The sequence below is a fragment of the Papilio polytes genome, unplaced genomic scaffold (assembly GCF_000836215.1).
Source record: "Papilio polytes unplaced genomic scaffold, Ppol_1.0 DF823923.1, whole genome shotgun sequence".
Taxonomy (NCBI): domain Eukaryota; kingdom Metazoa; phylum Arthropoda; class Insecta; order Lepidoptera; family Papilionidae; genus Papilio; species Papilio polytes.
Genome location: NW_013525281.1, coordinates 979,974 through 994,555, shown reverse-complemented (window position 1 = coordinate 994,555; position 14,582 = coordinate 979,974). Strand labels below are relative to the sequence as shown.

General features: G+C 34.2%; 1 protein-coding gene across 1 annotated transcript; it reads right to left on the bottom strand.

Moving 5' to 3' along the window:
- Window positions 1–287: 287 nt before the first annotated feature.
- Window positions 288–7,380, bottom strand: LOC106102509 (pupal cuticle protein 36-like). Its single transcript, XM_013282016.1, has 3 exons — window positions 7,298–7,380; window positions 6,055–6,682; window positions 288–785 (listed from the first exon to the last, which is right to left on the bottom strand). Exons 1-3 carry the CDS (start codon window positions 7,304–7,306, stop codon window positions 451–453), a joined length of 972 nt encoding a protein of 323 aa, XP_013137470.1. The 5' UTR covers window positions 7,307–7,380; the 3' UTR covers window positions 288–450.
- Between the last annotated feature and the right edge of the window lie 7,202 nt (window positions 7,381–14,582).

The following is a 14,582-nucleotide window of genomic DNA, read 5'->3' as shown; positions in this document are numbered from 1 at the left end:
TTTTTTTCTTACATCTAATACTGTCCATTTACAACGCCGCGTTACTATTTCTAAGTTTTCAACAATTCAAAGATATGAAGTGGGTAATGGAGAAGAGTGATATTGAGATCAACAGAATGTATGACTTTAAAGAAGAATTTCTATTTGTAAATAGACATGAGTATTTAAATATTCATCACAACATCGGTTCACAGCTTAATTCGTCGCCAGTTTAACATATAATGACGATAGAGGGAGTAATAAGAAAAGAACGAAGGAAGATGACGCATGAAAGAAAATAATCCATCTAATTCGATAACCTTGCGATATATTATAACAGCATCCTGTATCGTATCAGTTTAATAAATTCGCTCTTCGTATCGGTGGTTTAGAGGAAAAAGTGATATTAGATCTAAAAGATATTCTAAAAGCGCTTCAGACCTTATCTATCCCTCGTCATCATTAATGATTTTAATAACGGTAGCCAGTTTGAGAGTTGTAGTTTCCATTGCCAGATCCTCTGGGTCCAGCGTTAGGAGTCAGGTACTGACGAGAGGTGGCGCCGGCACCGAAGGAGGTACCCCTGGAACCGAATCCAGAACCACCAGCTCCGAAACCGGAACCTCCAGCGCCGAAACCGGAACCGCCAGCTCCGAAACCGGCACCAGCTCCGCCAGCACCACCAGCACCGAATCCTGAACCTCTGGAACCAGCTCCGAAACCGCCGGAGGGAGCGCCATATTGACCAGAAGGACCAGACGAGTAGCCGCCGTTGCCAGCACCTGCACCTTCACCGCGGTAAGATCCTGGAACAATTGAAAATTATTACATAAATGTAGAAGCACACAGAAGAACAATAGAAGAACATATTTCTAAAGACTATATTACTAACAAGAGAAACAATAATAAACACATCAAATGAAGATTTGTACGTTATAATCTATTTTGCATTTTAAGATCTTTAGAGCGGGCGCACACCTTCTACTAAACTATCGTACAAGTGTTGTGCGATTGTCGATTGTTTCGCAACCCCTTTCAACTATTGCACAACTAAAAATCAAGTAGTGTGCGCAACTCGTAAATACCTCAGAAATGTTAAAAGCGAGAATCTAACCCAATAAAGGTAACGACTGTGTGAGATTTTGACCCGGATATTTGGCCCAAAATCTAATTAATGTAGCGATATACGCTCGTTACAAATTAAATACGCTTACATCTTACGATCGTAACTCTTCTATTACTTTTGACCTTTTGCAAACAAATGAAAAAGCAAAACGAGCGCGGCTTCTTGAACCATTTTCCATTGCGACACGACATTACAAATGCCTTCGTAAATACTGATTTGTCTGAGCAAGGTTTGTTGTGGCCATAGCGCAAGCGATTAAAATTTTTTTTTTTTTTTTTTTATATTAGAAACGACAAATACGAAGAGCGAAAACAGAAAGCTGATCATCAACAAATGATAAAATATATTTTTGATATCAAAATAGAAAAGTAAACAATATGTGAAAAAAAGTTGTGTAAATTTAAAACCCGAAAAAATTAAGACGACCTTCTTGAATGGTAATTAGAAAACAGATTCATTTTATAATAAAATGTGTGTGAGTGTTTTAAAATTCGTTTATGTTTGAACGCTCAGTTTATGGCCCAACATCAATAACATGCTAAAGCTCATCAAGGCCTTGCACGAGAACCAGATCTTTTTGTTGAAGTTTTAATACGTAATATTATTAAATGAACTCGAATAAGCTTGATTTGGTAATTAAGTAAGTTATTTTAAGTTACCCTTTAAAGTAATATGCAAAATGTAAAAATACTTTGTTGAAGTAAGAGCATGCCTTGGAGTAAACTATCGCACAACTGTGTAGTCTTGCTTAGATTCCTATGAGCTTATGTTGTATAACTAAACAGTTGAATAGGCTGCGAAGCAATCGACAATCGCAAAACAGTTGTGCGATAATTTAGTCTTATAGAAACAAGGCACTAATATTCTTTAATCTGTCCTTATTTAAAAATAAGTCTTAGGCCAACGTAACAAATCTTTTGTGTTGTGGATTAACCATTGTACAAACTTATTACGGTGAAGTTTTGTTAGAATTACTCAAGAGCCACAGTGTAACAATTGTAGCTTAGAAAATTCACTTATGACCCTTAGTGATGGGTTTATGCAAAAGTGCCGCAAGACAATGCTTGGGCAATCGTTGTTACATTTGATTCATTAGATACCAAATGAGATTTCTTATTTGTACTATTTGTACTACGATTGTTATTAAGTAAGAATAGATAAACAGAACTATAGTTTATACGTGATTTACTAGCTTTCGCCCGCGACTCCGTCTGTGCGGAATTATAAAAACTTAGTAATCAGGCTGTGATCTTTAAGACTATGTTCTACATCTATGCCAAATTTAATTAAGATCCGTTCAGCAATTTAGGTTACTTTAATAAACATCCATCCATCCATTCATCAAAACTATCCCATTTATGATGATAGTAAGATTTAAGTCATAAGTTTAGCAAAATTTTAAATAAAACAAATATGAAACATACCTAAGTTACAATAAAGAAATAATAAAAAAAGATTAAGAAAGCTTGTATATCGTAAACGATTTCTTTCCAAGTGTTGAAGGAAGAAAATCTCTCTCGATTTGAGAAAAAAATACTACTGCAAAAATACTTTGCAATGAAATTTTCCCTTGATTAACGGAACTGGTAATTACAAGTCTGTGAAATATGCTAAGTGAAAATGAGTTATTTCCACGATGCAATATTTAATAGGCTATGCCTTTTGTTCTAGATTTCTCACAGCGAGTTCCCAAACACTGAGACTGACATTTGAGATTGAAATATATCATAACAATGTTGAAAACCTGCAAGAAAATGCCGCAATATTGTCATTGATAAAAGAAAATCAATCATTTTCTTCATATTAAAGTTAATTTTATAATCAATGTAACGACCGAATTCTGAAACGAATATCAAACACTGCTTGTCATTTGTCACTGTTACTTATTTAAATCTGCTTTTCTGAAGTGTCCACATATTTTGGTATTACATTTACTTCATTTGTGTTAGGTTAGTATTAACAGTAACACATTTCTCACAAACATGGTTAAGAAGCAATTAGAATTACATTAAGTATTTAATATTGCAGTAAAAAACATTGTTCAAAAACAATGGCAGAATTAAAATGGAATATCAAACTTTAAACTAATAAGCGTAAGGTACTACGTAATATTAGACAACTTATTTAATTGATACTGTCGCTTTTAACTCAGAGCAATACTTCTCGTCAAGACTTAGGATGCGCGCCAAATCTATCCATACTTCTAGTGACATTGACAGCTGTCAGCTAGGGACGTGACGTTTATGCCGATAATCTAGAGTTGCGCCAATTCTATAGCACGGTACTAATTTTATTCCTAACAGTAATAAGTATATACTATATATCTTACTAATATTATAAATGCGAATATTATAGATGGATGGATGGTTGTTAAGAGTTGTAGCCTAAAAGACTGAACGGATTTCGATGAAATTTGGTACAAATGAACAGGATAGTCTGGAAGAACACATAGGCTCTTGTTTTTTTTAATCCCACCCGGACAGAGTGGCGGGCGAAAGCTAGTATTTTATAAAATTATGTGTTTCCGAAGGGCTTTTAGATGAGACCTAGTTTACTAAGAGCAAATTCTCCCAGACGTTCACTTTTACGTTTGAAGAGCAACCTTTTTGAAGTAGCTTATCGAACTCGTTCTGTATGAACCGACACCTCTGTCACGAAATGCTCTGTTAATTTGCCTGACATTTCTAAATACGGAATTCTTACTTGTGGTTATTGTGACTAGACTATGACACCTTTCGGTATACAGGATACGGTAAATGCATCAAAAATATCAGAGATTCAAATTTTAACTCTAGTTAAAAATTACAGACATTTTTTTTATTTAAAACAAAGTTTCAATTATTTGTTATTTAATAGAAATTTGTAGTCAGGTGCTTGTAAAAATGTAGCAAAGAATCATAACATATTTTAAATACAAAAATTCTAAGGAAATTTACATAACCTAGAATCTAGTTTTAGGTCTTGTAATGTAGAAGTATTAATATCGTCATAAAGCCTGTGAAATGACCATCTAATTACGGCGAATAAACGCAGATTAACCTTGCGACCGTCATTACTGTGCTTCGGATTTTTGTAGGATATCCACATTTTTATTGGAATTTAAAATATTTCAAAGACTTCGTCCTACATCTTTACATTGTTCAAAATTTTGTATCCAATTTGTTTTTATTATATTGAAATTCGCTCGTACAGTTGTAACAATTTAACCATGGGCTACTTAATCTATAATATTACTAGCTTTTTCCCTTTCGTCTATTCGCTTGGAATTAAAAAAAAAAGTAAATAGCCTATGTTTTCTTCCAGACTATTCTCTACATATATGCCAAATTTCATCGAGATCCATTCAGCCGTTTAAGCTACAAACTCTAAAACATCCAACCCTTCAATTTCGCAAATAACATTAGTAAGAAATAAGATATCGCTGATTGGTCTCTATTTCCTAATCCAAGTAAGCATAGTCACACGATTATAAGTAGCAGTACAGATGAGCAAGCGGCAAACTATTGCGTCATTGCGATCGCAACGTGAACCACGAAGAGGCATAGGTCATTAGATTGATAGCAGCTAGACTCAGATTTATAGGATGCTACGCTATCTAAACTAGTCTACACGATTACGCACTTAAATCTTGCATCTTAGTTACATTATAAACTAACTCTCGCCCGCGATTCCATCCGTGTGGTTTTAAAAAAAAGGTAAATACCCTATCAGTTGTTTCAGACTATCCTATGCATGTGTGCCAAATTTCATCGAGGTCCATTAAGCAGTTTGGGCTGCAAACTCTAACAAGAATCCGTCAATCTAAACTTTCGCATTTATAATAGTTATTTTAAGTAAGAAGTAAGATGCGAAAGTGTAAATGGATGATTTTTTTTTATAGTTGCTTAAACGTCTGAACGGATATCAATTAAATTTGGCATAATTGTAGAACAATCTGGAAGAACACAAAGCTATTTACTTACTTTTTTTTTTACATTCCACGCGGACGGATTTGCGTGCGAAAGCTAGTACTTTATTTATTTTTTACCTCTTTGCGATTTCAGCATTTATTGATTTACTCTTAACTGATGATTCCATTTTATAAGTAATTACTTACTAGTTACGTTTTTTTTTTATAAGAAAAAAAATATAATTACATAACGAAAAAGGACTAATGGCTACATTATTTCTGCACATTAGTACAAAAAATATCCCATTTTAATTCTAAAACGTGTAGTCACTCTCTTCATTAAAACTTACGTTATACTTTTGAATTTAACAAAAAGGTCCTATTATTACAATAATAAAATAGAAAAATCACGTTTTTTTTTAATTCTTTTCAATTTTGAAGTTTCAATTGTCCCTAGATCCCGTTATGACATAGGAGAATCACCACTAAACTAACTTTGTACAAGTTCTACACTTTCTTGTGTATATTCCGTACTATATGAAAGTCACAAATGATTGGATGCGTCCTAATTCTATCACTTCTTAGCAGTAAATTCGTTTTTATGTCCAGTTTTATTTAAGTTATATAACTTTGTTTATGACGAAGATGAGCTTTTAAGTTATCTTTTATAATATTTGACTTGTAAAAATTAACGCTTCGATAGATGTAAGAAATGTAACTCTATGTGTTGTAACTAATCGTATATACAGTCGCAATGTCTATTTGTCAATTGCTTATCCACGCATTTATCATATTGAGAACAGATTTTCTCATATGAGTTGAACTCGAAATTTATGGGAACAAACAAAACACATTCAAAATCTATTCCTTAGGATAGAAAAGAGTGAATTATCCCATTTTTCCTTACTTGGTATCATGTAGGATCGTGATCTCTTACTGCTTAACATATGGTGAAAAGGAGACACCGATCCATCCGGAAAAGAATCTCTAATAGGTTTACTTAAAAGATATTACTCTATTCGACGGATGGAGCGACGTTTTAAAATAAAGTTCAACTCACCATCATCGACGATACCAGCAGCTTCATCGCGGGCGTTCTGTTCCAGGGATTTCAAGATAGCCTCCGGGATCGGGGGAGGAGTGGGGAGGTGAGCGCCCTGGGGCTGGAATCCGTTCTCATCAGCGGTGTAGGTGATACTGTAGTCTTGGCCATCATCACCCTTGTAAGCAAAGCTGCCTTGAGACTGGACACCATTGGTCGCCACTCCGGACGCATCAGCACGGATACCGTTGGACGTCTCGAAGTCGTAAGAGAAACTGTCTCCATTGATTTCGTTGTTCAGTCGGAGGATTTGAGCGCCGGCGTCAACAGATTGTCTGGCGTTGTAGCTTCCAGCACCTCCAGCACCATTGTAGCCGCCAGCAGCTCCACCTCCGCTGTAGCTTCCCGCACCACCGAATCCTCCAGCACCTCCGGCTCCTCCGAATCCTCCGGCTCCCCCCGCACCTCCAAATCCAGAGGCACCTCCTGCCCCTCCGAAGCCGCCAGAGCCACCGAATCTACCCGGACCACCGGCACCTCCGAACCCGTTGCCTCCAAAACCTGAGCCTGCACCTCCTCTGGGAGGGAGGTAGGTGTTGTCCAGACGAGCGGCGGAGCACACTCCCAGCACGGCGGCGACCACGAACTGTACAAACAGTCAGATTTAAAAAATGAACTTAATGATTTAAAATTGGAATCCTGACGAAAGGATGGTAATTCGTTTCACTCTTAGACAAAGGTGTTGAAGAAATGGATCCGTGCTTAATAATATACTAGTTACTAAATAAGAAAACCGAACAATACATATTACTATTGATAGTTACGCTTTAAACTTGGTGAAACCAGATCCTGCTCTAAATGGCATGTTCCAAACTGACCTTTGGTAAAAGACGAAAGTGAATCATTTGACCCGTCCCTTCGGAGTATCAGTAAACAGATAAAATGAATTCCTTATAAGTAGAGCAAGCTTATTTAGCACAAAGAAAATGTACATAAAAGTTAAATTAGACGATTTTAGTACTTTGTCTTTTATAAAAATGGCGATATGATTTTTTTTTTGAAAATACTAGTAATGGAAAAATTATAAGAGAAATAATTTCTATGTTCGTTTAAAAAATGTTAATTTAATTTTCCTATTGTCCAATGTTAAAATTAATAAGAGAAAATCCCTAAAATTCCTTATAAAATAATATTTTCTCCACCGAATTTTACTATTCAAAATATTAAAATAATTAATATTTAAATTCAGCCAGCAACTTACCAGCTTCATTATAAATAATCTAATGTTTTAGTGTAATTGTTGTACTGCGGCTTGGCTGCTCGCGGCTGACTGTGGTGTCTGCAAGAAGACCAGGTGGTTATATACCTCGCATCTTGCCTTAGAACGCCACTGAAAAAGGCTTCACGGCCGTTAAATTGCAATATAGTGTATCACCGGAATCGCTGGGCTTGTCTCTAAGATGCGTTTGTCCACTTAACAAGTAATTAAAGATTTAAAAATGCAACTTTTACGAATGCAAAAATTAAAATGTATTCAATTGTAATTTTATAGGTTGTTTTAATTAATTTTGTTCTTTAATTTACAGTTTAATTTTTTTTTTATTCAATAATTTCTGATAAATTTAATTAATTTTTAGAAAAACCATTCTATTTCCAAATTAATTAAAGATAATAAAAGCATTTTTAAAATGTTCTTTTGTCTGTTTTATAACTAATATTAGTAGATATTATTGTTATTATAAATTTTATTTTACCTAAGCGTAAAATCAAGGACAAGTGAGTGTCTTTCGTTTTCGCAAAACCTCATTCCACCATAATATATTTGTGAAGCTTCTGCTAACGACCGCGAGATGGCGCAACATCGGGATCGACCACGAATACGTGCTCATCAGGATTAGTATGGCTTCGTAGTTTTGAAATTTTACAATAAACGTTAATTCTTAATATTTTCATACAATAATAAAACATTTTTGTACTAATTGTTAGTAGACACTAACGCAATTTTTTACCAACTTGCCTAGATTCGCCCTCGAGAGATTTCACTTTGGTTAAGCCGCTATCTAAATCAAATATAAAATTTATGAACTTAGATTACATCTTATTTATTTATTTATTTATTAGCTTTATTTATTCCATACAGAAAATAACTTATAAACGTACAAAATATTTATATTATTTATTTATTATTAGAGATTACATCTAGACGTTGTTAAAACAAAATTCTATCAAAAGGGACATCTAAATTTAATGGATTAGTTGACAAAAAGTTGTCATACATGCCCTATCTATAATCATGTAACAGTAAGCAGCAAATTGGAGTAGCTTTAGCGACTCCGTTCGGTTGACATTAAAAAAAAGTAAGTGACCTATGTGTGTTTTCTAGACTTTCCTCTATATCTTAAAATAGCTGTTCCCGTGCGACTTCATTCGCATGAAATTATGAAATTGTTTTATTGATTACATTTGTCAAATTCAATTGCAAATGTCAAAATGACATGACCTAATGACAAATTATGGCAACATTGCTTCTTTGATGTTGGCAGCAACGTATGATCTCTTTCCCACATATGGGTTTTTTCCAAAATATTTACCCCCTAAGTTTAATGGCGTGAAAATATATAGCCTAAATCGTGACGTAAGTGTAGGGCTTTTTATTAAAGAAAGAATTATTCAAAAATATGCTTTGATTGCTGACATGTTAGGCAACAAAGAAGTGTGTGTTTACGCTTTATTATAATAGTATAGAAGAATACTTTATTTGTTGTCAGTGACCTCTATTTCTCCCTCTAGGTTGTTGGGGAAAAACTAACTACATCCAATATTGGAATGCGGTTAAAACAATCTCTAAATAACTTGTTTGTATCAGTTACATGTAAGTAAGCGTTATATGTGTTTGAAGTATCAAATTAATATGTTATCGAATATACATTGCTCAATAAAATTCTATTTAATGTATTTGGAAACAGAAATATGATTTTAGTTTGTTTAAAGATTAACAGATGGCGTTAAAACTGCTTTTACAAGAGGCAGTGCAATATGTAACAGATTCCCAGGCGTCCGGTACCGCACGTTGCCACACCGCGGAGATGCGAATCCACTTTATCTATTATATTATTATCGCGAGGACAATAATTACGGTGAATATCTTTACGAGACATACGGACGAAAAGTTTGACAAGCAAAAAATTAACAGAATACTTCAGAGCGGCGGTCGACTTATCTAGAAAAAGTATAATTTACACTAATGTTGTAAAAAGGTGAGGTTTGTATTTTTTTATGTAACGAATAAAATCAAAAACTAGTGGACCGATTAAAAAAAACTATCTGTTATTACAAAGCCACTTTATTCCCGAGTGACATAGACTATTTTGATTAATAGATTTTTTAATATGGCGCGGATAATGTTGAGGACAAATGTGAGATATTTATATTTGGATGTCTCGAAGAGAGTTTTAAAACAAAAAAATTCTTTATACTAATTTAAAGACCTTAACATTTTTTTCTATTGTCAAAATACTCTTACGACTTTTTACATACCTTCATTTTTACTATTACCCGGAGTTCATATACATACAGTCAGACGCATCAATATTTTACGTGTATAATGAACAATGCTTGACGTGATTTCGGTACGTATGTTATTAAGACTAACGTGAGAATGAAATTTATCGTTTTGAAACATTTTTTGTGCATCCGCTAAGTAGATTATGAAGTATCACCGTGGAGTTACTTAAAATTTTACAATATTTGTGCTACAAAAGTAATTTCCTGTACTATAGGATATAGCCAACTATCACACTATACTATTATAATAAAGCGTAAACACACACTACTTTGTTGCCTAAGATATCAGCAATTACAGCATATTTTTGAATAATTCTTTTTATGATAAAAAGTCCTGCACTTACGTCACGCTTTAGGCTATATATTTTCACGCTATTAAACTTAGGGGGTAAATATTTTGGATAAAAACCCTAATATGGGAAAGAGACCATAAGTTGCTGCCAACATCAAGAGAGATTGATTGCTATATAAGGTTTGTCATGTCATTTTGACATTTGCAATTGATAATTTGACAAAAATTGTAAACAATAAAATAAAATTTTCATAATTTCATGTGGATGAAGTCGCATGGGAACAGCTAGTAATATTTAAAGAGTAATCAGAGTCAACTCAAATGGTATATGAAGCTGGGCTTATCCTATAATCTATTTAAAGAGGGAAACAATGTATATCTTTATGTAATGAATAAACTTAAAACTACTGGACCGATTTCATCATTTTTTTGACTTAAAAGCAATTTTCATAATTAAAATGCTATATTATTTACTAAATATTAAATTAACGCTAAAATAGCGAGCATAAGCTAGTCTATTCTAATATTATAAAGAGAAAAGATTTGTATTTCTGTATGTATTGAAATAACTCAAAAACTACTGAACCGATTTCAAAAATACTTTCGCAATGAAATAACTGGGTTACCACTTCGTAACATAGGTTGTTTTTTTTTACTATTTTAATTCTACGCAGACGAAGTCTCAAGCATCAGCTAGTCGTTAATATTTTGCATAGAGACGAAACTCGTTCAATTGCAGGACATCCTGTTAATCTAATTACATCCTAGATGACTAACTTAAGCGTGACTTAGATGACGTCATTAATACGAAGTCATCGCGATATTATTATAGACGAAACTTAATATTTTTTACCAAGTTAAGTGAGCGATTGTACGGTAATTTGTGGTTCTAATGAATAGTGGTTATGTTAGAATGCAATAAATGTAATAAAGCTAAATAGTATGAAATATTAAGTTGTTTAAAATCTGATTTGTGTTAATTTTAGTAGCTTTATAATATAATTTATTACTATCAATAATTTTCATCAACTTGCTCTTGTCTTGAGAGTGGACAATACATGTTGCTCTTAACAGTGGTAGAGCCCGCTTTAACATCTTCGCACGAATGGGCCGGCTCGCCCGGTGTAACAGGCATGAAGTGGAAGCAAATCCGCGTTTCTGACGAATGTGGTGCCCGAGGCCTAATTTTAGTCCCTTTCCCTTTCTATCCTTTTCTTAAGAGGGATGGGAAGGAAAAGTGGATTATACGGTGGAGGAAACGCATAAGAAGGGGATATGTCCTCTTTATGTACGTCTCCTCCCCCGTCAATTTAGGGTAGGCTAAGCATTTGCAATTGCGGATATTATGGGCAGCGGCCGCTTTCCATTTTGGTGGATCCAGGTGGCCGCTTGCTCTTTTGTCACCTTATATTATATGAAAAAAAAATACATCTCTATCAGCCGTTATGTTCACTCCCTTCTTAAGCATATTCTCTTACAATCCATAAATACTTTCTTTGGTCTTCCGTAGCCTTTGTAGTACCTTTGTAGCCATTTTCAATCTTAATGCAATCATTATTTTTAACAAATGAAAAACGAAAAAAAAAATTACTAAAAGCTTAGATGATCTTTTAGTAGTTTTATTTTAGTTTATTTAGTTTTATTTTAGCTTTTAGTAGTTTTAAATTTTAATTATAATTTGTTTAATCAGATGATAATCATAACAACGATTAAAAATCGATTTAATGTAAATGTATGACCAAATGGTACTCTTAAAGAGTCTAAAACATCTTGTATTTGGTAGAATTGACTGATTGAGGAATAACCACAGAAAATAATACAAGCCGTTTGCAAAGTAAATTCTAACAATACTCGCTTTGCGGTATACCCGAGAAAATTGAATGGCTACCGACCATATAAATGTATGAAACATACTCTGCAGTACTTACTGTGACTTCAATATGTAATCATGCTGTCTGACTATGTTTTTTTTGTTTTTTTTTTATAATAAAGTAGGGCAAAAAAGTGGCGAGAACACCGAGGTGGTCAGCGACGCCCATGGACATCCGCAACACCGGAGGAACTACAGATGCGTTGCCGGCCTTTGAGGAAATAATAGGCTCGGTTCTTGAAGGACCCTAAGTCGTATTGGTTTGGAAATGTATATGCCTAGATCTTAGAAACGCAATGGATTTTGATGAAATTTTTAATACAGATTTAGTAGGAAGGTTTGCATGCATATTATAGGAGAGAAATATTGATAATTTTAGAGATTTCCGTATCGTTGGACCTGTGCGAAGCCGGGGCGGATCGCTAGTTATGTTTGTAGGTTTTAAAGATCTAGTCTATTAGGGGTAGGTTCAAAGTTAGGGTTGTCAATTTTTTAATAAAAGTTAACAATGAAATTAAAAAGATAGTTTAATTAGAATTAATTTAAAAGAAGAAATCTTCAACTTGGTATATTTATTTGTTTTCCTTGGTATCTTAGTGATATGTTAAACTTGGCAACCATAGATCGATCAATCACACGAAGAACGTCCATAAATAAGTCATTTCAACAATATTTATTTAAGCTTCACTTAAATTAAACACACGCAACAAAATCTAATCTATGCAAATCCTCAGGACGATCTCTACGTGGGTTTAATGCTTCATATTTCAAATTTTAGTACGCTCAGTTCAGTGCGGGTCATTTACGAATAATCACCTCGGTATTTAATTTATAGCGAGCGCTTGCAGATGATAGATTTTTAAATTATAAGTCCCCACTGTTAGCGGGAAAATATTAGATCAGAAAAAGAATGTAACAGCGGTGAAGCATATATTCTATATTAACCATTACTTTTATAAAACATATAAGATAGATTAAAATATAATTTACCTAATATTTATTACCTAATTCTTGTCGTATACCATGGTAATAATTCTTAAATGAATACAAATTTATTATCACATTAAAATGGCATAAAAACTAATATTCTGAATTTATTTCGTGTACAAATATAAGTAAGTAAAATAAAAGTAAATTATAGCAAAAAAACTCGAAGCAGTTTCCCGCTGTAAGTCGCACCACACCTTAACCAAGGTACATACTGGCCTGGCCATTCATTTGTAGCCTCCAGCCATGCGGTATTAATACGGACATTACTGGCTTGCAACACTATAAAGATCGATGTTGCCACAGCCCACGAATAAAATAAAACGTAAAATCAAACCGCGCATCATATCGTGAATAGGTTAAATAATTTATAACATTAATATGTCTTCTTTTTATAATATCAGGTGGCAAATGAGAAATTGGCCACTTGAACTCAAAAAGGAAAGCGACCGCTGCCCAAAAAACATCCACAATTGCAGCTGCGTTGCCGATCCTTAATTCACGGAGGAGGAGACGCACATAAAGAAGATATTTCCCCATCCTCTGCGTCTTCTCCATCGTCAAATCCACTTTTCCTTCCCATCCTTTCCTCTTAAGAAAAGGATGGAAAGGGAAAGGGACTAAAACTACGCCTTCGGCACCACACTCATCAGACGACACGCGGAAATGCTTCCACTTCACGCCTGTGTTCTGTGTGGTCGTGGTATTACAACGGGTGAGCCAGCCCATTCGTGCGAAGATGTTAGGAAGGCTCTACCACTGTTAATTATTGAACATTGTACTGTTAAATTGTGTTCTATCTCCTTTCAGATGCACAAACAACTAGGTTTGGAGATTGAAAAGTCGCTGGATATGTAAAAAATAGGAAGGTTTATGGCCAGCAGTAGATCAACCTTTAAAGTAATTACAAAGGTTCCCATTGTTTGACAAACTCTGCCTCTTATAAATAAAAATGTAGTGAGTTCAGTAAACAGCGAATAATAAAAAGCAATTTACACTGTAACCGTGTACTACTAGCCGAATTGTTCTTCATCGTCTTAATGCGTACAAAATGTTTAAACGACTGTGGCTTGTAAGGTGTAACTAACACAAGATTTTGAGATACCAAGAAATTGATATTGTCAAATGACATCACTATTAAACCGCGGTTATACATAAGTTATAACACTGATCGTATTCTCGTAACGTAGTTAAAATGTGGGACCTACATCTGTATTTCGCAGTTCCGTGGGAAGACGCCTAATGTTCTTACTCCAATTTGTAATCTAAATTCACACGTAGCAAGAAAGATGGTAATTTGATCTCTAACCTTTTACTGATAACCGCATATCGTTTTCTCACATTTATATTACACTTATAAGCAACTTACGGTCAGTTTACACTACCGAAATTCTTGGACAGAAAACTATACTCATCCCGTTCATTGTCATCGAAAAAAATGAGATAACAATAGTATATGCGTATTTCAGCAGAAAAATCCCACACTGATGGCTTATAATGTTCTTATTATTGACATATAAATATAAAAATTGCGTGTCCAGATTATTAATGTCATATTTAAAAGTACGTAAAATATTATACAATGTTAACAACCGTAAAACATTTCCCTAAACCTAAATATACTTAAGTATGTCAATTAAAATACATCGGTCAGTTTAGTAAACAACTTTTCAATACTAATTGAATACTAAAAGTTAACGCAGACTGCGAGCTAAGCCTAATTATCTAGGTTCATTAATCTCAGCTGCTTTAGCGTCCGGCATGCGTGTGATAGTCTCTGATAGATTGAGATACACCGTGATAGACTGTGATGGTTCGTGATGGGCTCTGATG